The 24,577-nt window shown below is 50.1% G+C and overlaps 1 protein-coding gene across 1 annotated transcript in view; it reads left to right on the top strand.

Moving 5' to 3' along the window:
* Positions 1-24,577, top strand: part of IARS1 (isoleucyl-tRNA synthetase 1) — a 645,156-nt gene that overhangs the window by 460,510 nt on the left and 160,069 nt on the right. Inside the window, exon 27 of the mRNA XM_085624880.1 lies at positions 9,172-9,284. Coding sequence (XP_085481006.1) covers positions 9,172-9,284 — 113 coding nt within the window. The remainder of the gene's footprint in view (positions 1-9,171; positions 9,285-24,577) is intronic.

The raw sequence follows: 24,577 nt of genomic DNA, 5'->3' as shown, positions 1-24,577 counted from the left end.
ATATTTTGTTGCTAATATCCTTTTCCCTAGTTAATAGTATTGCCTGCTAGTGCGAAACATACAAATCACATACATGGTCCACTGTGTTATCACCTTCAGTCTACATAAATAAAATGCCCGCGTGACTCCATTGCATTTTCGTATTCAGGAGCCAGGTCAGCCATCATATTCTCAATTCCCGTACTGTTAGCAATACTCTATAACTTTATTCCTTGGATCGCCCAGTTTCAGGCATTGATCTGCTATACACCCTATTACTCAATTAACATGGCTTGCATTATTTGAATAATATACATCCTCTCAGCCACTGTCAGTTTTTCAACATAGTTGCTGGAAAATGTCCATCAAGAAATATTAAAGTTGTCTTTCAGCAAAGCAGATCATCCGTAAATAAGAACGGCGTAGAACCACATAGTATAATGGGAGCTCTCCCCTCTCTTATGTGTGTGACTCTTCTGAAGCAGGGACATCGCACACATACCTAACTCATGCCAGGAGCTGCGTTGCTCCCACTCTCAATTGCCTCAAGCCTGCATCCACACAGCAGCTAAATGGACAGACGACCTGTCCATCGCTGGTAGCTCCCGCCGCACCGCTGCACATGATCATGACTTGCCTGCATCTGATTTAAGAACAGTTAAAGCACCTCTGTAGCTCCTGATCTAGAACTTGCCACTGTATGACCATACTTCCATCTTGTGTCCAGCTTGTGTGTAGCTTGTGCCATTATGATTTCACTGGTTTTAGCTTATTTTAGGCTTATATGTTTTTTTGCTCATGCACTGGTCTACATCATTACTGCATGCCTATATGTTTTGTATGCTTATATGCTCCCTGGCTCATCTTATAGCTGGACTAGGCACACTGGTACTTAAATTGACACTCCCTAAAGTAACTACTTCTGAACGTAACATATACACTTAATATATTCACATCGTATACACTGTTGTCATTTATCTGTGATTATTTTATGTAACTGTGTCTACTCCATTTGTTACTCACTCAACCAAGATTGCATATAGAACACTTATGTGTTTATTGTAACACTGTATTTGCTTTTAATTCATGTCAATGTATCTACTTACATGTAACCCGGGTAACTGTCGCTTTGCCAACTATGTCAAGCACTCTGGTTCCTTCGGATCGATTTCTTGCTATACAAAACTGTATATATAAATAAAATAAACAATGGGGGCAAGAGGACCCATTGGTAGCTGTATGATGTACTGTTTTGGTCTGCACTTGCCTTTGAACTGGTAGGAAAGTCATCTTCCATTTCTTTGTCCTCTGCCATTCTTTCCACTTTTCATTAAGGAGAGATTCAGCTAGCTAAAGAAAAGGTTTTTTTTAAAACTACATCCCTACCCTCTTTGAAAGGCTCTTTATTTTAAGATAGTACTCGATGTTCCCAAGTACTTGTGTGATTTGCGAGTAACTTCAAGAACAAATGTTTTTGGTCTACTGTAGGGATTGGCTGCATTTCTTTGAAATGCATCTTGAAGATTGAACATGCTCTGATTTCACCCCATTATATAATCAAGAAACCGAGTTCATACTGATTTATGAGAAGGTCCCAGGCTACTCTCTCAAGAATGCAGGAAAATATTTTATACATAACAATGTGCTCTAATCCCCCTTCTGTTTAAAGATTGTATACATGCCACTAGGAGAAAAGACCAAGTCAATACCCTCAACTGAGGGTGAACGCCAGGGATGCATATTGGCTCCCTTTCTATTTTTAATATGTACAAACGGTTTGGAACATTTTTTATTACAATAAAAATTGGATTTTCCAAGAATAGAAGGCAAACAGGTACCCTTATTGTCCTATGCGGACGATACAGTATTGATGACTTTAACAGCAAACAGCCTACAAAAATGTCTGAATGCATTTAATGAGTTCATGTTAGGATTGGATCTCAAGGTTATTTTTAGCAAATATTTTATCATGGTTTGTGGTCCAAATAAAACTAAAATACGTAAGTACACTGTCAATGACATAGTCATTGACAAAGTGTAAAATTTTACTTATTTGGGCAATCTTTTTAATAATAAGTTGAGCTGGGATCACTTGATTTCAACACGGTTACAACAAACTAGCAGAACCATAGAGGGGCTCTTTCGCTTTGCCAGCAAACTTGGTCATAAGCCGATAGCTGAACTGAAAACACTGTATAAATCTAAATGTCTGTCAGTAGCCACCAATGGGGCAGGGGTATGGGGATACCACAAAAGTGCCGAAATTCAAATATTAGAGAACACATTTTTAAAACGCCTCCTATTTATCCCCAGTAGTACTTCTACTTTATTCTGTCATTCCGAGGTGGGTTTAGATTATGTGATTGACAGAATTCATGTTTCCCTGTTGCTTTTATGGGGGAAAATTTGGACCTCAGAAGAGCTGTTATTTTCAAGAGGTATTTTAAGAGACTGTATGAATCTTGACAATGCAATGGCGGTTCCATGGTTACGCTATGTCAAGGAAACTTTTTCTAAGATAGGCCTTTTAAATTTTTATGAAAACCCGAAGTCTATTCAATCTAATATGAAGACGGTAATCAAGTATGCATATCATACTGTTTTAAGTTTGTCTAGTCAGGCTAGTAATACAGTGGAATATGTATCTTTAAAACAACAACAATTGTACTTGTCTTTTACTACTCGGGCTCATTTGGGCTTTTTAATGACAAGATTTCGTTTAAATACATTGCATTTTCTTGTGGCTTTTCCAAAACAGGGGGGATGGTGTGAGAGACTCCCCCCCCCCCCCCCCCCCCCCTGTCCATGTAATAACACAGCTGATCAGAGCACAATGCATCTTATGCTTTTTTGTTTACTTTATAAATATCCAAGAGCCCGTTTATTAAGCCCATTATATACATTCGGCCCTGTACTTATCAAGAAGGTTTTGATTACCTGAGGTCATTATCAATCGTTAGACAATTTGTAGCTCTGTGCTCAGTTTTATCAGGATTGTTCTTTTAATTAGGAAACTTTTTGAATCATGAACAAATTTTGTTGATTTTATGTAACTCAATATCAATTTTTGTGTACTGTTTGATAAAACTTTTTGCATTTTAAAATGAATGTACAAACTTCTTTGTAAACTTTTATGATTCTTTTGAATCGAATACATTCATTTGAACTGAACTGAACTACATGCCTTTTGATTGCCAAACTTAAGTTGGAAAACGTATGGATGACGCACTGAAAAGTATCAAGATGTTCTAATAGCGACCTCTAACCACAGGCTTCTCACCTTCCCAATATTCCCTGAGGCGTTAGCCTAGATCCGGAAAAAATCTCTAGCAGTACGCCTGTGCTCTAACAGGTGGCGCAATGTGGCTCTGCGCCGACGTTGCTCCGCTACAGAAGTGACACTCAGTGTCCTATGTAGCTGCAATCATGCACACTAGCATTAGGTCCTTTCTTTCTGCACCCACAGATGCTGCTCTGGAGCTACCCCTCGTCTCTTTTGACACTAAAATTTTGGAATTGTTTCCAAAAATGTTTCGACAAATGTGCTGGGGAAAACCTCGCCTCTCAAATCTACAGGGTTTAAACCTTGTGGGGAATGTCACAAATGTATGTCTGTTACAGACCCGCACATGGTTTGCCAGTGGTGCCTGGGGTCGGACCATGACTCCTAGGCCTGCAGTGACTGTACATTGATGCAGCACATCCTGGATCTGAAATTGAAGCTGCTTGTCTCAAAGCACCGCAAGACTTCATATTATAACTGGTCAAGGTCCAAAGGAAGATCCCGATCCCAAAGTCTTAACCGTCGCAGGACGTCACTGCGTTCCAAATCTTCGGGTACGTTGAAGAATAAATACAAAATTTCCAAACGATCCTAGGGCCTTACTCTCCCAGGGCATACATTTGCCTCATGGTCTCACTCCCAGAGCTATTAACTATTAAGCTGGTTCTGCCTGTGATCCCAAGCCAACTTTAATTTCCAGCCACAGTAAATAGAATTCCTTGGAGCCATGCTTTAGCTTTTTGGCAAATTACTGGCTCCCTCTGGTGTGCCTAGGGGCCCCAAGGGCCTCTGCCAGCGGGTCCATCCTCTGTGCCAGTTGAGCCATCTGGTTTTGTTCTGGGTTCCATACCAACTTCAGTATCTGATCCCACTCTGGCACCACTTCCCACCCGAGAACGCGATACACCAATGGCTATGCCGGTGCCATCGACGCCGGATGAAGATGGCCAACGCTTAGTGCTGTCCAACGCTGACACAACGCCGCTCCAACCTCATTCGAGGCCGTGTCCTGCTCTAATTGCCCTTGGCAGCACACTGCCACCCTGTCGGAGGTAGGATCTGGCATTTTCTGCCAGGGTGGCAGACGATTACTTTGAACACGTGGGTCCTGCAAATTGTCCATCGTGGTTACTCCTTACCATTCCTCGAAACCCCACCTCATCTTCCGCCATCCTAAGACTGGCTCACTGAGGAACATCTGTCCTTATTGCAGCCGGACATGCATGCTCTTTTGCCTGAAAGAGCCATAGAGAGGGTGCTGACACCAGAAGTTGGTCGTGGTTGTTAATTTTGCCCGTTCGTGGTGCTGAAAAAAGGCGGAGGCCTCCCTGCCATCATAGACCTTCGTCCTCTCAATGCCTTTCTGCTGAAGGACAAATTCAAGATGCTCAGCCAGGTCTTGTCTGCCCTTAACCCTGGAGACAGGACGGTAGCGTTGGACCTGCAGGCTGCTTATTTCCCCATCCATGTCCTGCAGGCCCAATGGCATTACCTGCTGCTCATGGTGGGCCAGGTAGAATAATCACAGGAGTTATACCCATAGACCCAACTGAGATTGGGTAAATACTTGTAAATGCGACAATATCCCAGCAGGATATACTGAAATTATTTAAAAAGGTATGTACAAGACATTACAAGGAAAAAGAGAGGAAACTCAAAGTTATTTTTTCAAAAGCGCCAATCGGCGTCATATATTTTTTGGATAGATCAACAGAGCACAACAAGGTATAAAATACTCTGGCAACCCTAGTGAGAAAGTGTACAAAGTGCTCGTGTAAGTGAAACAACGGCGCTAGTGACAACGTGAAAAAAACAACAACAGCCGGCGCATGAAGGCAATATGTACAATACAAGGTCCATATAACAATTTGCTGGATAGTAAGATTGGTAATTTTCTTTTTCAAATGAACCAAGTTTGTGTGCGCCATGGTGGGCCAGGAGCATTTTCAATTCACTCTACTCCCCATTGACCTTACCAGTACCTCTTGGGTATTCACAAACGTGATGGTGGTCGCAGCACATCTTAAGAGGCCCCAGACTTCCCCCATGTAACAAATAGCTGCTGATGGCAAGCACAACCCAGACTACGGCAAACTTTCTGATATTGTTGGGGTCCACTATAAATGTGCCAAAGTCACACCTAATTCCTTCGCACACACCCCCCTTCATCTGGGCTATACTGGACACAGTGCGGTTTTGCACCTATCTCCCAGATCCTCCCGAGTGGATAGTACAGGAAATTTCGGCTATGGTCATGATATTTCAGCCTCAGTCCTAAAATTCAGGATGACTCGGAGGCTGTTGGTATTGATGACCTACTGCATCCTGCTGGTTAAGCCTGCCAGACGGCAGATGTGAGCTCTGCAGTGGAATCTGAAGTTCCAGGGGCAGAGCACCCGGAGATCTATCCGATCAGCTCCAGATTTTTTAGGAGACTGCAAAAGACCTTCCATGGTGTGCTGCTGGACCTCGATTATTTTGGCAGCAGATCCCTCTCCTTACCCCTAATAAATCTAACACTGGTGACCGAATCATCGATTCTGGGTTGGAGTGGCCACCTAGGAGAGGTGAAGATCAGTTGCCTAAGGTCTTTGACAGAAACTCGACTGTGCATCAGTCTGCTGGAACTCAAAGCCATCCATTCCTTCCTTCCATCAAAGGGAAACTGGTGCAGATGCTCACGGTCAACACCACCATCATGTGATACTGCAACAAGCAGAGTGGGATGGGGTGGGGTTGTGGATCCTGTGCCAGGAGGTCCTGCACCTCTGGATATAGCTGGAACAGCAGGAGATTTTTCTGATTGTATGCCACTTAGCCGGATCTCTAAACGCCGGGGTATTCTAACTCAGCCATTGAAACTTTGCAGATCCTGAATGGCAGTTACATCCGGAGGTGTCACAAGGACTCTCAGCGAATGGGGAGAACGTTAACTTAATCTTTTTGCCAGTGATGAGAGTGCACAATGTCCGCACTTATGCAAGTTGGAGTTTTCAAGGTGTCTCTCACTCAGATACTGGTTCCATGTAGAGTGGAACGCGGACCTCCTGCACACCTTTCCGCCAAAACGTCTCCTGCCCAGAGGTATTAAGAAGATCAGGATTGACCGGGCGCAAATTATCTTAGTGGGCTCGGAGAGTATGGTATCCTGAACTCCTGGGCTTGAGCATATGTACTCGGATCAGGTTGCCTCTTTGGGAGGGTCTCATGTCACACAAAAAGACAGGGTCCTGCACCAGAATATGCGCACCTCCATGCTTGTCGATTGAGCGGTGACAATTGAGGTCTTTCGATCTTCCTCCTGAGGTTGTTGTGATCATGCCAGCCAGGCATCCCTCAACTAAGTTTGTATATGGCTGCTGCTGGGAGAAGTTTGTGGATTGGTGTCCTACCAGGCTGATTGATCCACTTCATGCCAAACTGTCTGAAGTGTCGTTTGTGTTGCCCCAAGCCCAGCAAGGAATTGCTTTGGGCACCGTTGGTTCTTTCAGCCTTGTCACAGCAGCCATCCATAAAGTGCTTGCTACCCAGGACAGCAATCAATGCCAGCACTACACCAACATGTTCAGCTAACCGGAATCCAAGGGCAATGTCTTTTAGTTGATGTGGTTGAATGTCTTCATTTATGCCTTTCTGCCATATCCCCTCATTCCCAGGGTGCTGAGAAAAACAAAAGGAGACCACTGTTCCGTGACCCTGATTGCCATGGCATGGCCATGTCAATTTTGATACAGTGACATCATGTGGCTTTCTGCGTACCCAATGGTCTAGTTGAAGGAGTAACCCAAGCTCCTGATCAGATACAATGGAGAGATAGTTCATCATTATCTCCAGTCACTTAGCTTGATGGTATGCTTCTTGACCACGGAGAGTACAGCTATCTGGCTAACCCTTCAGACTGCAGAGACATCTTAAGTGGAATATCTCCTTCAAGTGGTGCAAAAATGAGAGCTATAATCCATGCAACCGCATTCTGTTACCATACTTCCTTCAGCTAGCCAGGAGTGGTCTCAGATTAGGATGCATTTGGATGCAATTCCTGGTCCTGGAGGACAAAAGAGACTTTCTCATTCTCATAGAGGACTATAAAGCAGTTTATGGAAGGGTTTTAGGGCCTTTCCTCCAATGAGATGTTCTCCTGGGAGTTAAACACGGTTTAGCCAACTCATGCTGCCTCCTTTCTAACCCATTCAGTTCCTTTCATGGAAAACCACTCTTTTGATGCTCTTGCTTCAGCTTGGTGAGAATTGGAGAGTTACAGGACCAATTCTAGATTTATTCTAAAAGTCCCTATAGAGTTTTGCTTGAATTCGTTTTTCTGTTGTCTTTCTTTCCTATTCCATCTACTGCTGTAGAGAAGTCCTTACACTCAAATCAGGTGTATTGGGTCCTACGTGGACTAAACTAAGGCCTTGCGTTCTTCAGATCAGTTAATCAAGGGGGACACTTCACCAGATAGCAGTCTGTGCAGGGCATTTTCTGTGCAGTCATGTGGAAAAGCAGGCATACTGTCACAAAGCATTACTGCTGAGATGTGAATATAGCAGCCAACTCTGCAGTGGGACATGCAATTCACCACAACCTGTACAGCGCTCTCCTGCTTCCTGGCTAGGTTTGTGCTTTATATATTTACCAAGACATACATACATAAAAATTTCAATATGGTGAGCCTGCTTCCCACTTTTTCAAATATTATGTATTGCTTGCTATTCTGATTTAATCATGTCAAACTATCAAAGATCCAGTGCTGTAGAAGAAATTAATAACCTGCAACTCCAACTCTTCCGAGCTGATATCTTTACTATATATTCACATACAACTCTCTCTCCTCCCTGGTCATAGGTTCACTTTTATCATAAGTTCCCTTCACACTTGTTCCATGAAATCTGAGCTGGAGGTGTAGGAGAACTCAGCACTTTATTGGCTGCAATTCGGTTGTTTCAACTGAGGCGAATGTGCTAAAGTACAGACACTGTTGAGGCCTATGGCCATTTTAAGCCTGTTACTACTATTTTAGGTGTCCAGGGATTCCCTGCCTGTTTACTGTGAGTGATTCAAGCACATGAGTATATGAAAGCTAACAATGCTGGAAAACTGGAGTTGCCTGCAAGCAATTCATTTCGTAAGATGCAAGGAAACAAAAAGGAAAAACACTTGAATAGTAATACTCCTTTCATGAACAAATATTCTTGACGGCAAAGATACCAGGCTTACCATGAGATCTCCCAATCCTGTTACCTGCACAGGAACATAGACAATATATCAGTTAAAATCAACCATTAAAAGGAATGGATATTTGAATGGTGCTGAGAACACAACAAGTGTATACTTCTTTCAGTGCAAAAACAACTAGTTACAATAGCAACTCATGTCTGTATGTTTTTCTAGGCTGCCCTCCCAATCCGGCTTGCAACCATACACGTATGTGGCATCAGAAACAGCCTTGGGATTCCTACAAGTGACCAGATGAAATGTCCTAACCGATACTTGTATTTGACAGTGTACTTGTGACTACAGGATTGCCAGAGTTGTCGGGTTTCAAGGTGTACTCTAATGCCACATTGAGGTGTAACACTGGTGGGATTTTGAATAATGTCCATAGTGTATCAAATGTTCCTTGTGCCCTCCATTGACCATATATAAGCACAATATTGAAACGTTGACTTTAGGAGCACAAACTCAGCAGTAATATAGCTTCTGTCAAACTGGGAGTCTTCTGGTCCACAGAATGGTGAGTGCATTTGCAAGTGGCAGGTAGGGAAAAGCCTTTGTGAGGTGGTATGACATGTAAATCTGAGATAATCATGATAATGATTTCATACTTTGAGAGCATGCTTTTCATGAATTATCTTGAGTATGAAATATGTTGTAAATATTATCAAATATGTTGTATATCTGTTGTTATGCAGGCACTGTTATTGTGGAGGGTCATGAACTTCATGAGGAAGATCTGCGCCTCATGTACACATTTGACCAAGCCGAGGGAGGAGATGCACAGTTTGAAGCCCATTCTGATGCTCAGGTAACACATTCAAAAGCCATTAACAATTTAAGTGGGTGTCATCAAACATTTATATTTTCTATAGGTTCTGATAATCATTATCTGATAGAGACTACTAGCCGAAGATTCCTTCACGTAGAATTATCCCCAGGCGTGAGACTGGATCCGGAAACTTTTTTTTGCCACAGCATCCCTGCGCGCCGGGGGCGGGGTGACATCACGCGACTCCGCCCAGGCGTCGTCCGCGTACGTGACGTCAGCGAGGTCACATTAACCCCTCCTCGGCGCGCCGTCAGGTTTCTCCTTTTCAGCGTGCAACGCAGATCCGATCCTTGCTACGAGCCTGTTAGGGCCCCCTTTTTCTTCCATTTCTTTTGAATGGAACAGTGTGCGAATGCCTTCGGGCTTTAAGACTTGCGCGTCTTGTGGGCATCTGATGTCGGCAACGGACCCGCACCTCATTTGTATGTGGTGTTTGGGGGAGGATCACGGCACCACAGATTGTACGGCGTGCCAACAGTTGAAGCCGAAGTCGCGGCGGGAGCACCAGATGAAACGTATCTCGGCGCGTCTCTCCAGGTCGATGTCCTCCCCTCCGTCTGCTTCGGCAGACGGATTCAGATACAGCCGTGGTCGTTGTCCTCGCCCTTCCCCAATGTCACGTGTGCATCGCTCCCCGGTGGGTAAGTGTCGCAGTTTGTCCCCGGGGGCTGGTTTCCGGCCTACCGGGGGCGTGGCCTCTCCGCGGGTGATGCGGCCCCGCGTGTCGTCCTATCCACCGTTTCTCGGTGTTGGGGCATCGAGAGTCCAAATGGAGACATACGCGGCGGCTTTTCAGGCCTGGCTGGCGTCTCCTCTTTCTTCCCCTCCTGGGGCGCCGGCGGTTCCCTCGATCTGTGTAGGGCCCTCTGCGGCGCTGCTGGTGGCTCCGCCCCCGACTGGTTCGGATCCAGGCTTGGAGGATGTGGTACTGTTGGGGTGCGGCTCCTCTGGGGCACCTCCTTTAGGCCATGGCGTCTCTGCCTCGCTGCAAACTCCTACGGGGGTCTCTGTGGTGTCACAGGAGGTCGCCGGGGCTCGGGTCACATCCCCGAGCCCCTCTCGGTCCTTTGACAAGGTGGTCCTGTCTAAGGCCGAGGTGACACTGCTACAGCGCCGGCAGCAGCTGGACCGTGCGGAGCCACAGGGGTCGATGGACCCTCCTCGTCCCGCTCCGGGTCGAGGCCGAGGGCAGACCCCTCGCTCCTCTCCGGGCCCCTCTCACCCCTCCCCACAGGCGGCTGCCTCGTCGGAGGGCGAGTCGGAGGTTGAATCGTCCCTGGCGCCGCTACATGGCTTGCCGAGCGATCTGCGCCTCATTCTGGGCCACGGTTGGCGGAAGGCTTCGTGCCACTCCCTAGGCCCGTTTCGTTCCCCCACGCAGGTGGCTGCCTCGGCGGGGGTTGGGTCGGTGCCACTCCGGCGCCGCCCCGGGGTCGGTGCCGCTCCGGCGCCGCCCCGGGGTCGGTGCCGCTCCAGCTCTACTCCGGTCTCCGCTCCGGGGTGACTTGGAGGTACCTTGTCCGGTGACGTCGGCTGGCGCCGACGTCCTACTTCAGGCAGCGGACTCTACGGCTCCGCACAGGGGTCGTACCACGAATTCGTCTTCGGACGCTCCTTCTTCTCCGGAGGCGGGCTGTATCTTGGTGTCGTCCTCCCCGGAGACTGGTCGCCGTGTGGTGTCTTTCTCACCGGCGTCGAAGGGCGGCTCCCCGCCCTTCCTGAGGCAGAGGTGTTCATCGGAAGAGCGGCAGGTCCCTCATTCTTCGGCTCCTTCTGACTTCCAGGTCTGGCCCTTGCCCGCCCCGCTTGGCCTCGGGGACGACCGCCTTAGTTTGCAACAGTCGCCCACGGAGGAGCTGCTTTCTCCACCGCGGGGCCCTACGGAGGCGGGTGCGGCCTTCGCTCACGCGGTGTCCACGGCTGTGGGCATTCTGCGCATGGGTGACCCGGTGGCTCACTTTCCGGCTGACCATCTATTGGAGGTCCTCCACCAGGGCAGGTGGGAGGGAAATCTTACTTCCCTTTGAAGGTTCGCTCCTTTCTTCCTTGATGGGGGCTTGGAGGCGTCCTGCCTCAGGGGACCTGGTGCCTCAGCATCTTCTGCACCGGCACCTCCCAGCGCCGCGTGACCCGGCGTGTCTTTCCCTTCACCCCTCAGCCGCCAGCCCCCTTTTGCGGACTGCTTTTCCCTCCCTGCCGCCACTGTTGACCCCGCCGTCCCGAGGGGCCCGCTGGATGGATTCTTGGGGACGCAACATGTTCGCCTCGACCAGCGCAGCCCTGCGGGCCCTTAACACCTTGTGTGTGCTGGCTAGGGCCTCCTCCTGTTTGTGGTACTTGGCTGAGTCTCTGGGATCTGCAGCGTCCCAGAAGTCTGGCCTGGTGGACTTACGGCATCATGCATTGGATGGCGGGAGCTTGCGGCGTTTATTCTCGGCTCCGCTCTGGACATCTCAGAGGTGCTGAGCCGGGCCATGGCTTCCTCAGTCGCTCTCCGTTGCCATGCTTGGCTTAGGGACGGAGTATTCCCTGAGAATATTCGGGAGCGACTCATCAACCTTCCGTTGATGGCAGCCTGTTGTTCCATGCCCTGGCTGACACCGCCATCCAGAGGCTCTTGGCAGGGCTCCGTCCTCCTCCTCCTCCGTCCCCTCCTCAGTGACTTCTGAGTTGGGTTGATTCTGGGCCATCTTAAGTGGGCTGTTCTGACTGTACAGTGTGTTTCTGGCCGTTTACGTCCTTCCTTGGGACTTTCGCATTGTTGGCTGCTGGACGGCCCTCTGTTGATTGTGTGTGGTTCTGCAGGAGTTGTTGCGCAGGCTTGGCCCTAAGATTGGGCCTTCTGCTTTTCTTGGGCTGCTTGTCAAGCCTTTAGCGGGGGTGTTTTTTTCCCCGTGGCTCTTTTGTTTTTTCCTCTGCTGCGGAAGTTCTTCCAAAGAGGGTTCCCTTATCTTGGGACTTAACGTACCCTATGTGGGGTAGTGATAGCCGTCTTATTGCTTGCACTCTGCTAGAGGGTTCTGGCCGCCTTCGGGTGCCGGTTCTCCATGGCGTTTAGGTAAGTTGCTTTGATTCCTGAGGTCGTGTGCGCGGCCACTCGTAGTGGTGGCCTGGGCATCTTCTCCTCTCCCTGCTCCTGTCCTGAGGCCTGGGATGATCCTGTGTATCCCTTGCCGGGCGCCGCCTACTCGGCCTTCCTGGGGCCTCGGGCTGTTCTTCGACTGCCGGCGCTGTTTTGGCTGGCAGGCTGCTTTCCATCTGGAGTGGGTTTGCCTTCTTTTCCCTAGTTTACTTGGGCTCTCTAGGCTTCTTCTTCTTTTTCTTCCGCTTTTCCTGTCTTGACACTGGGAGGAAGCTATGTTGCCTTGTGGGGGAGTGGGGTGCTTCAGCCTCGCAGTCCTTGCCCTTGGTTCCTCTGCTGTGAGTGCACAAGCCTCCACAGCCTTCTTTCCCTCCAACACCCCCCCTGGGGGTCGGTGGGGTCCTGCTTGTGGGGGTTCCCTTGGCCTGACAGGGGCGAGGCTCTACCTGGTCCACAGATCTGTTCCCCTGTGGGGCCCTCTGTTCTGCATGGGCTCGTGGGGTCCTTTCGCAGACCCTCCTTCCCAGGGGGTATTGCTAGGGTATCCATTCTACGTGAAGGAATCTGCGGCTAGTAGTCTCTATCAGATGTATGAGTTACTTACCTTCGGTAACGATGTATCTGGTAGAGGCGATTCTAGCCGCAGATTTCTTCACGGCCCGCCCTTACTCCCCTATTCTGCGAGGACCCTTGGGTTGGTCTTCGGTACTCGCCTCCCGGTGGGGGGGGGGGCTGTGTCTCATGTGAGGGCCTTCCTTGTTCTTGACAGGTGGCTCCGTCTGGGGGCGGTTCATTACTCCTTGGTCCTTTTGGAGGATGGGTTCCGGTGCTCCGTTGCCCTGCTGCTTTGGCTACTCCAGATTTGGGGGGGGGTTGCTTTCTATCCCTCTCGTCCCTCACCTCCTTCCATTGCTATCCTATGCTTAAGGGTCATCTGGCCTTGTCTTGCCCTTGTCCCTTGTGGGTAGTTGACCTCTGGGTTGGGGTGGCTTTGAGGTTTGTTGTCCCCGTCTGTCTTCGGGCTGGTCCCATTCCTTGCTCAGGATGGGGGGGAGGGGTTTCCTATGTGTGCCATGCCTTTTACGCATGTTCTTGCCTCCGAGGCACAGGGATGGGAGGTTGTCTATGTGCTGGCAGGGTGACTGCGCAGGTTTCTGCTTGTTCTCTTCTTTCTTCTTTCCCTGCCCTTGGGTTTTTGCGGTGTTGGCACTACTCTGGTGGTGGTATTGGTCACAGTTTCTTTCCAATGTTCTGCTCTTCGCACACTGTTCCCATGCTTCCACAGTTTATCTGGTGATTCCGCGTTGTGTTGCGAAAAAGTTCTCCAAAGAAAACAGACGTAGGCGCGTCGGGGCGGGTCATATGTGACCTCACTGACGTCATGTACGCGGACGATGCCTGGGCGGAGTCACGTGATGTCGCCCCGCCCCCGGCGTGCAGGGATGCTGTGTCAAAAAAAGTTTCCGGATCCAGTCTCACGCCTGGGAATAATTCTACGTGAAGAAATCTGCGGCTAGAATCGTCTCTACCAGATACATCGTTACCTAAGGTAAGTAACTCGTACGTTGATGACATTGCGGTGAACACACAATGTAAACAGGTTGACAAGGGGGCAGATGTGGTTATGAGTGTAGATGGCATTATATTCAGCAGGGATGGGCTTATCTTTTAAAATGAATTGTTAATTAACATTTGTCTACTTCCAGGAGCTACATCATAATCAGAGCTCCAATGTATATGTTGAAAACATTTAAATAACTCTGCTGCATAACTAACGCATACGCGAGTACTCTCTAAAATGGAAGGGGATTGTAATTAGAGGCTAAATTGTTAACCTGGGATTCAGTAACACAGTGGTTTAGTCCTTCGTCAATTGACCAAAAATGTTTGATTCTGAGCAAATCAATTTATCTTCCCAGTCTTCAAATTATATGTACTGTAACAAATGGCATTGTGCAAATATGTATCTAAGTGATAGGAAAATTGCACTGTCCCAATTACATACTAAATCAATCAATCAGGATTTATAAAGCACGGCTAATCACTTGATAGGGTATCCAGGCACTTGCAGGTCCTGGAGGCTATTTTGAACAGCCAGGTCTTGAGGGCTATTTGGAATTCCAGAAGTGAGGTGATGTCCCAGAGGTGCATGGGGAGGCTGTTCCAGTTCTTTGCTGCAATGTGGGAGGATTGTCCTCCACTTAGGCTTTGGTAGATGCGGGGAGTATGGGCTAGTGAAAGGGAGGCGGAGCGTAGTCTTCTCAACAGTAGATGGAAGTTCAGGCAGTGGTTAATGTATGCAGGTCTTTAGTTGTGTAGAGCCTTGTGTTTGTGCATCAGCATCTTGAATTGGCATCTCTTTTGTACAGAGAGCCAGTGGAGTTGCCTGAGGTGGGGTGTGATCTGGGTTTGTCGGGGAATGCCAAGGAGTCTGGCTGCGGCGTTCTGTATGGTCTGAAGTCTCTGTAGGAGGTGTGCAGCGATTCCTACATAGAGAGCATTGTTATAGACCAGTCGGCTGGTGATGAGAGCCTGTGGCACGGTGCGTCTCGTGTGTAGGGGTAGCCACTTGAAGATCTTACGTAGCATGTGCAGGGTGAGGAAGCAGATGGACGAGTTGGCGTTTATCAGTGATTTCATGGTGAGCTTGATGTCAATGATGATTCTGAGTTTTCTGGCATGGCCGGAGTCAGTGAGTGGGTGCGGGTCCTAGGCCTCATGGCCACCAGGAGTTGTTCCATGTGTTGTTGCCAAAGTTCAGTACTTCCATCTTGTCTGTGTTCAGCTGTAGGCAGTTGTTCTTCATCCAGTCAGCAACAATTGTCATGCATCTGTGGAAGTTGGTGGTGGTGGTGGTGGTTGGTAAGTGATAGGATGATTTAGGTGTCATCTGTGTAGGAGATTATGTTGAGACCATGGGATCTGATGATGTTGGCCTGCATGGTCGTATATGGGTTGAAGAGCATAGGGCTGAAGGATGAGCCGTGGGGGATACCGCAGGTGATCTCCTTGGGTTCAGAGGTGAAAGATGGGATGCGGATCCTCTGGTTTCTTCCGGTGAGGAAGAAGGTGATTGAGTAGTGTGTTGAGACCCTCGCTGATCCTTTGCTTTCCGAGGTTGAAGATGTGGTGCAGGCATTGGTCTGTGAGCTCCAGAGTGGATAGATTTCATGGTGGAGATGGTGTCCTGGCTGGAGAGAATGGTCCAGGCGGTTAGTGTGTTGTTAGTTTTGCTTACGGTGGTGGCGTATCTGTTGAGAAATTCTGTATGTGTGAGTTGGGATTCTAAGTTTCTGTATATGGTTGCGATCTTGTTGTGGAAGAAGTGGGCGAGGTTGTCACACAGCTCCTGTGAGGGTATGATGTTGTTTTCGCTGGCAGACGGTTAGGAGAATTCCTTAACGATTTTGAAAAGTTCCTTGGTGTTGCTGGTTTCTATGCATGCAGCAAAGGCTGTCTTCTTTGTTGCCTTCAGCAGGCGGTGGTAGAGTTTGAGAGAGGTCTTGAAGGCTGCCCTGTCGGAGGTGTCCTTGCTGGCATGCCATCTTCTCTCCAACTGTTTGCTGCCCCGTTTCGCTGTTCTGAGTTCTTGGGTGTACCAGCTGGCCTTTTTGGTGGATGTTCTCTAGATGTTAGTCTTGATGGGGACGATGCTGTCTGCGCAATTGGTGACCCAGACGTTGAAGTATTTTACTCCCTGTTTGAGGTTGTGGGTGGTAGATTGGTTGGAGGTGTTGAGGGCATTCGTCAATCTGGTCTTTGAGATTTTATTCCAACTCCTGGGGTGGGGTGTTGGTCATCTTGGGGGTTGCAGTGGGATGGCTGGAAATGCTCTAGTGGGCAATGGAGTGATCGGTCCATGTGAGTAGTGTGACATGGCTGTATTTGACACGGTTGCTGGAGGTGAAAATTGGGTCCGGAGTGTGTGCAGGGTCATGGACAATCTCGGTCAATCCGAGGCTGCTCATACTGTTGAGGAGGATTGCAGTATTGTTGTCGTCGATGTGGAAATTTAGGTCACCTAGATAGATGTAGTCCTTGGAGTCTAAGGCTAGGGACGCAATGCGATGGTGTTGCAGAAACTGGAGCGCGGACCTGGGGGTCGGTATGCGTGGGTGCCTCTGATGGTTGTCTTGTCGTCCGTGTGGAGCCTGAAGTTGAGATGTTCCATGGGGGAGGTGGTGTTGCCGGTGGTTGTGGTACACTGTATGGTCTCTTTGTGGATGATGGCTGTTCCTGCTCCGGGCTTGTTGGTGCCGTCTAGGTGAGTCATTTTATATCCGTCGGGGATCGCTATGGCAATGTCGGGGGCTGGTTGGTGTATTTGTTCCGGTGGTGTGTTTGGGGTGGGGCTGGTTGGTGAGCTGCTGTGTGTGCAGTGGCAGGTGAAGTGGCAGTAGGTGCAGGTGAAAGGTCTTATCATGGAGCATGAGTTGGCGTGGTGGCAGTGTTATTTGCAGCGTCTCGGGTCGAGGGTGTAGAGCTCGCCGATTGTGTATCATCGGGCGGCGGGAGGGCCAGGGGTTGTGGTGCTGGGTCCGGTCCAGGCACGGAGGTGCGCAGACGGGTTTGACTTTGGCGCGCCCACTGCATGCGTCCATTGCGCGCTTGTTCTATGACCTGCATCTGAAAGAAACACGTTAGTTAGATTATTTACCTTAGAATATCCCCAGGCGTCAGGCTGGATCCGGAAAGATTTTTCGTTAGCAATACCCTTGCGCGTCGCTAGGCGTCGTCTGCGGCTCCACATCCGTCATCGGCTTCGTGATCGCCGGGATGACGTTCTCGGAGTACTTAGACGCCGCCCTTGCGCGCTGACGTCATTTCTTCTTTTTTCTGCACCAGTAATCGCAGATACGGGAAGAGCATACCCTTTAGTCACTTTTTGACTAAACTTTTTGTACTTTTTTGGTTCATCTTTGGAGTCGACCTCGACTCCTGGTGCCGGTAGGGATGCCTGGATTCAAGCCGTGCGATGCCTGTCACCGACTGATGTCGGTTACTGATCACCACCGTCGGTGTCTCTACTGCCTTGGGGCCGACCATGATGCCGAGTCGTGCCCCGACTACCGGACCTTGACCTCGAAGGCTAGGCGGGAGAGGTCCCGCAAGCTCCTCGAGGTCCGGCAGTCGGCTCCGTGGCGCTCGAGGTCCCGGTCGAGGAGGAGGTCGAGGGACCGGTCGCGGAGCCGCAGCCATCACCGCTCGTCAGGTTCGAAGTCCTCGCATTCAGGTAAGTCGAGGCACAGTAAAAAGAAGTCGAAGAGGTGACATCGCTCTTCTGACTCCCCTCGCCGGTCGTGCGACTCGGCTGAGGGTTCGGCTGGCACCACCCGCGCGGCTCCGTCAGAGCCGCAGGAGTCGCATCCGGCCCCATACCCTCCGGTCCCTGGGCCTAATGCGACTCCGGGCGAGATCCGAGACTTCCTCGTGACCATGAGGAGTCTCACTCCGCCGTCGAGGCCAGCCGGCGCGCCTTCGGGCCCTGCAGGTCTGATGGTGAGGCCTAGCGAGCCGGCGGCCCCGGCACGGTCGTCGACTTCGGTCCCGACGCAATAGGCCCCCGTGGGATCCAGGCCTGGATCCCGGTTGACCTTACGACCCCTTCGCCGGCGCCAAACCCTATGGTGTCGCCCCCGGCGCCGTCTTCAGACGACGTCTTCCCCAGTTTTAGCCCCGGTCCGGGTCTGGCGTCGGAGCGGCGCCTATAGATGAGCAATTCATCTACTGCCCGCTCCTTCCTTTCAACCTGTCTACCAGGAGTCGGATGACGGGGACGACTGGGAGGGGTCTGAGGACCCTCTGGCACAGCAGTGCCAGTTTGATCAGGACTGGGCAGAAGAGCTGGGGGATGCCAGTGGTCTCGACACCTCCCCTGACACTGGCTTCATCTCTCCTCCCTCCGTGGCTACGGAGGAGGGTTCAACCTATTCCGTGGTACTGCCCAGGGCTGCCGAAGCCCTTTATCTGGAGCTCCCTGCAGTGGCCGTGAGGACAATCCTCCTCACTGAAGTGCTTCAACCGCCAGTAAGCTCTTCGGAGCCTCTACTGCAGTTCAGTGAAGCACTGACTGACTTTCTGATGGGCACCTGGTCCAAGCCCTCCACAGTCACTCCTGTGGACTGGAACATGGCCCGGCACCACCGCCCTGCACCGGGCGACCCCAGCTTTCCTTCGGTGCACCCCACCCCTGAGAGCCTGGTTATCCAGGCCTCTACATCCCAGACCGCCTTCCCGTCCGCTCCTCCGGATCGGGACTCCAAAAGGTTGGAACAGTTTGGGAAGAAGCTGTTTTCCTCCGTCAGTTTGGGTTTGCGGTCTATTAATACCGCGTGCCTTTTGGACCGTTACACCCACTCCTTGTGGGATACGGTGGCGGACGTGCTGCCCCAGTGTCTGGAAGAGGTCCGGACACGGCTAGCCCAGGCTCTTGCTGAGGGGCGGGATGCAGCACGGTACTCGATTCGATGTGGGCTTGACACCACGGACTCGCTAGGTAGGGCGATTGCGACAACGGTGGCGATTCGTCGCCACGCCTGGCTGAGATCCACGTATTTCTCCAGGGATGTCCAGTGCACCCTCATGGAAATGCCCTTCGATGGCCGTCGCCTTTTTGGCGACAAAGCGGATAGTGCGCTGGAGCGCTTTAAGGACTCCAGAGCTACGGCCAAGTCCTTGCGCCTCTCGGCCCCGCGCCCGCAAACTTCTGCTTTTCGCCCCTTTCGTGGCCAAGGAAGGGGCGCCCCCATACGTCCGTCTAGCCACAGGCCGCAGAACCAGACTCAACGCGGTCGCGGACGTGGATTCCGCCGAGGCAGAGCAGGGGGACAGAGAGACGGTCAGCCCACATCTGCCTCAAAACCTTCCTAGTCCGACCTTTCAGGCACATTCCACGCCAGTGGGAGGCAGAGTTCGCCATCACCTGCTCCACTGGCGTACCATCACGTCAGACAGGTGGGTGCTGCAAATCGTCCAAAGGGGCTACTCCCTCCCCTTCGAGGCGACCCCTCCAGCCGTGCCACCTCAGTGCCACCGCATGTCGGGGGATCACTTGCAACTTCTGCAGGAGGAAGTTACTGCCCTCTTGGCCAAGGGGGCCATCGAGCGCGTTCCTGGCCCAGAAGTAGGTCGGGGTTGTTACTCTCACTACTTTCTGGTTCCCAAGAAGGGCAAAGGGGGCCTATGCCCTATCTTGGACCTCAGGAGCGTCAACGCCTTCCTCCAGAAGGAGAAGTTCAAGATGCTCACCTTAGCTCAGGTTCTGGCTGCCCTAGACCCTGAAGACTGGATGGTAGCGTTGGACTTGCAGGATGCATATTTCCACATCTCCGTCTTGCCGGCCCACCGGCATTACCTGCAGTTTACGGTAGGCCACGAGCACTTTCAGTTTACCGTGCTCCCCTTCGGCCTCACCAGTGCCCCTCGGGTGTTCACGAAAGTGATGGCGGTGGTCACAGCTCATCTGCGCAGATTAGGGGTTCCAGTCTGTCCCTATCTCAACGACTGGTTGTTGAAGGCTGACTCGCCCCAAGCAGTCGTCTCCCACCTCCAGACTACGGCCGACCTCCTGAATTTGCTGGGGTTCTCCATCAACGTCCCAAAGTCGCATCTGAGTCACTCCCAGAAGCTTCTTTTCATTGGAGCGGTTCTGGACTCGGCGCTGTTTCGGGTCTATCCTCCGGAACAGCGGGTTCGGGATATTCGGGCTCGGATTCCGATCTTTCAGCCTTTATCCCGAGTTTCGTTCAGGTTGGTGCTGCGGCTGCTGGGTCTGATGGCCTCCTGCTGGTACATCACGCCAGGTGGCGGATGCGGGCTCTGCAGTGGGACATGAAGTTCCAGTGGGCTCAACATCGGGGCAACCTGTCCGACCATGTCCTGATCTCGGAGGGCACTGCAAGACAGTTGCAGTGGTGGCTCACGGACCGAGATTGGGTCAGTGGCAGATCCCTCTTCCTTCACCAACTAGAGCACACAGTGGTGACGGATGCGTCCCTCTTGGGATGGGGGGCCACTTGGGAGAGGCGGAGATCAGAGGCCTCTGGTCTCCGGCGGAGTCCCGGCTCCATATCAACCTATTGGAGCGGCGGGCGATCCGGCTTGCACTGAAGGCCTTCCTTCCCTCTGTACGGGGAAGTGCAGTGCAGGTGTTCACAGACAACACCACCGCCATGTGGTATTGCAACAAACAGGGCGGAGTGAGGTCGTGGACCCTTTGTCAGGAGGCTCTGCGCCTCTGGACATGGCTGGAACATCAGGGCATCACCCTGGTGGGTCAACCCCTGGCGGGCTCTTTGAACGCCAGGGCGGACGAACTCAGGCACCGGTGCATGATGGATCACGAATGGCGTCTGAACTCTGACGTGGCGCAAGGCCTCTTTCGGCAGTGGGGAGACCCTTGGTTAGATCTATTCGCCACCGAAGAGAACGTGCAATGTCATCAGTTCTGCGCAGCGTTGGAATTTCCAAGGCGGCACTCGCTCGGAGACGCTTTTCGTCGCGAGTGGAGTTGAGGTCTGTTGTACGCCTTTCCGCCTATACCACTTCTGCCCAGAGTGCTGAAGAAGATCAGGCGCGACCGGGCCCAAGTCATCCTTGTGGCTCCGGATTGGGCACGAAGATACTGGTATCCCGAGCTACTCAGTCTGTCAATCAATCCCCCGATTCGACTGCCTCTTCAGGAGGACCTTCTGTCGTAGCAGCAGGGGACAGTCCTCCACCCGAACCTGTCCAGCCTCCACCTCCATGCGTGGAGATTGAGCGGCGACAGTTGATGCCATTTGCCTTGCCTCCTGAAGTCTGTGATGTCATTCTGGCAGCCAGGCGTCCCTCCACTAAAACGGTATACGCCTGCAGGTGGAACAAATTTGTGGCATGGTGCACAGCAAAGGCTGTGGATCCCCTTTTCGCCCCTCTTTCTGAAGTTCTCCTCTTTCTTCTTTACCTGGCCCAGCAGGGCTCTGCTCTGGGCACCCTCAACTGATATGTTTCAGCTGTTTCTGCCTTCTTACGGCTTCCTGATCAGCCTTCTCTTTTCAAGTCCCCTGTTGTTGCTAGATTCTTTAAAGGCATTACTCACATGTTTCCTCCTGTCCCTTTCGTAAGTCCTCAGTGGGACTTGAACCTAGTGTTAACCTATCTGATGTGCGCTCCTTTTGAGGCACTTCACAATTGTCCTCTTCGTCTTCTGACCCTTAAGACTGCTTTCCTGGTAGCCATCACCTCGGCCAGACGGGTGAGTGAGCTCCAGGCTCTTTCTTCTAAACCTCCTTTCTTCTCTGTCCATCCGGACAAGGTTGTTCTCAGGACTCATCCTATCTTTCTCACTAAGGTGGTAACTGCCTTTCACATCGGCCAGTCTGTTACATTGCCCACCTTCTTTCCGCCTCCCCATCCCTCGAAAGAGGAAGAGAGGCTCCACCGTTTGGACCCAAAACGTGCGCTCTCCTTCTATACAGTTCCGGGTGGACGACCAACTCTTTGTTGGCTACGTGGGCGCTAAGAAGGGACGGGCAGTGCACAAATGGACCATCTCTCGGTGGGTCGTTTTGTGCATTAAGGCCTGTTATTCCTTGGCTAAGAAGGAACCTCCTGTGGGGCTGAGGGCCCATTCCACTCGGGCCACAGCGGCTACTACTGCCCTGGGACGGGGAGTCCCTCTGCAGGACATTTGTCAGGCAGCTACGTGGGCCTCACTGCACACGTTCGCTAAGCATTACTGCCTGGACAGCCAAGTCCGGAGAGACGGCTTCTTTGGCCGTTCCGTTCTCCAGGACTTCCTGGTGTGATCTTGGTTTGCAGACCCACCGCCGGGGTTGGTATTGCTGGGGTATCTATTCTAAGGTAAGAAATCTAACTAACGTGTTTCTTTCAGATGAACAAGTTACTTACCTTCGGTAACAATATATCTGTAAGAAACATTAGTTAGTTAGATTCCTTACCGCCCCACCCATCCTCCCTGTTCTGTGAACTGATATCTGGGGTTAAGGTCATCCCTTTCAGGGCCCTAGATTAATGGCACCAGTGTTGGTTTCTTGCATGGATCTGCATTCCTGGCGCGGAAAGCTATGTACAAGAACTGACGTCAGCGCGCGAGGGCGGCGTCTAAGTACTCAGACGACGTCATCCCGGCGATCACGACGCCGACGACGGACGCAGAGCCTCAGACGACGCCTAGCGACGCGCAAGGGTATTGCTAACGAAAAATCTTTCCGGATCCAGCCTGACACCAGGGGATATTCTAAGGTAAGGAATCTAACTAACTAATGTTTCTTACAGATATATTGTTACCGAAGGTAAGTAACTTGTTCATTAGGTAGATCCTGGGGTTGGCGTGGCTTCTGTTGGTGAGAAGTACAGTGACTGGGAAAACCCGGTTGGGAAAACCCCAGTGGGAAAACCCAGGCAGCTGCAGTGTCCCTGGATCAGTCTGGAACAAGCAGCAACTGGAGGCCACAGAAAAGTAAGTGGCAAGCTAGGTGTCCAGGTGCCTACATATTCCCACCCATCCCCACCACATATGTGTTTCTTTAATCAAGTTACAACTGGACACACTCCTCTCCATTTAAAGTACTGTTTTGTGTAAAGTGGCTTAAAGTTTGAGTTTCTTTTACTGAAATAACATTTTTCTCTGTTAAAGTCTGTGCTTCTTCTTGCGACTACATTGCATCTGAAAATTAAACTACATTTACAGCTGGGTAGTAAAAAGAAGGTAGGAGTTGTCTGTGGTCTACAATTAGGTAGGAAATGGGCAGGCAGTGTATGGGATGTGAGTTCAGACCATTGAAGTAAAAGAAGAGTTCAGACCATAGGGTCCAGGAAGTATCGACCCATGGTGGGTCTCTTTGAACTGAGTGCTGTGTATCTACAAAGTAAGAGCATCTTTTGTTTGTATCATGGTTTCATTTGGTCTTTTTCCTCTGCTTAGATACAGGGAGTAATGTAAATGCTTATATGAAACTGTAATATGTGAATTAAGACACAACTAGCTCTTATCAAAGTCTCATCTCATAGTACTCTTAGTTTAGACCTTACACTTTAAATTGAAACTTTGCAAAATCTCCCAATCATGAATTAAGAAAATGATGATTTGTGTATGTACTCCATTTTTTCTCTTCTCAATTTCTATTCTTTTGAACTAATTTGTGACTTCCCACGGCTCTACTTGTCTGTTCCGAAGTGCCATTCTCCATAAATGAATTACATCTTGTCTCTTTGCCAAGGGGACTGCTATGAGTCAGAATTGTTGAGGGCCGAAGCTCTACAAATTTTCATCTAAATTTATTCCAACTAAATTCAGCAATATTGATATAATCTCCAAATGACCCATTCTTTACGGTTTCGCTTTGGGGGAAACAATTGGTGAACTATTTAGTTGTAGAAGAAAATCAAATCAAAACCAATAGAAGTCCTAAAAAGCAAGCAATTAAGACACTTTTTAATAGTTACTTCTTACATTATTCTGCTGTGGTTACTGCCAGGGTTAAGGTGTATAGAGGAATACATACTGCTGCTCCATGATTGGTCGTTCTGCCACCAAAATAGTACACCATTAAATTAATCCCCTATAATGTAAACTGTGCCATTAAGTACTCAATTGCAACAAAAATGACACATCATTGGGCTTCACAAATCGTAAAGGCAAGTTGTACGGCAACAGATACACTCACCATGTCATGCCTCAAATAGCATTTTCTTTGTAGATTGAAATGCTTAATGATGCAGCTGCAGCACATACAGACTTCAGCTTCCACATTTCTATATTAATTCGGGTGGCTAACTCTTATCACTGCCCTTCTTGGTCTTGACAGTCATACAGGTTAAGTTTGAGTGGTGTGTATCACCCATCATGCCAGTCCTTGGCTGCGTCCAAAGTTTAGAAACTTTTTCGCCACACACTGCCGGACATCAGCATCGTGTGGGCTGCTATGTGTTGCCTTGGTATACCAATCCCTAGCTGGAGCGATGTCAGGGTGGTGCTCAGTACCCTCAGGTCAAGAGGTGCCACTTGCAATATGTTGTTTGATACAAGAAAGGGAAACAGAAGAGCTCTAATCTGAAGCCCTCCTCTTCTCACAGCTGTCATTTTGTCTTGATTTTCGTCGGCACTGGAAGTAGGAGACTTTCAAGGATCTCATTCCTCCTCTTGCTTCATCTGAAGCTGTTCATGTTGGAGGACTGTACTTCTCAC

Source organism: Triturus cristatus, chromosome 9 (assembly GCF_964204655.1).
Source record: "Triturus cristatus chromosome 9, aTriCri1.1, whole genome shotgun sequence".
Taxonomy (NCBI): Eukaryota; Metazoa; Chordata; class Amphibia; order Caudata; family Salamandridae; genus Triturus; species Triturus cristatus.
This window is presented reverse-complemented; position numbering and strand designations above follow the sequence as displayed.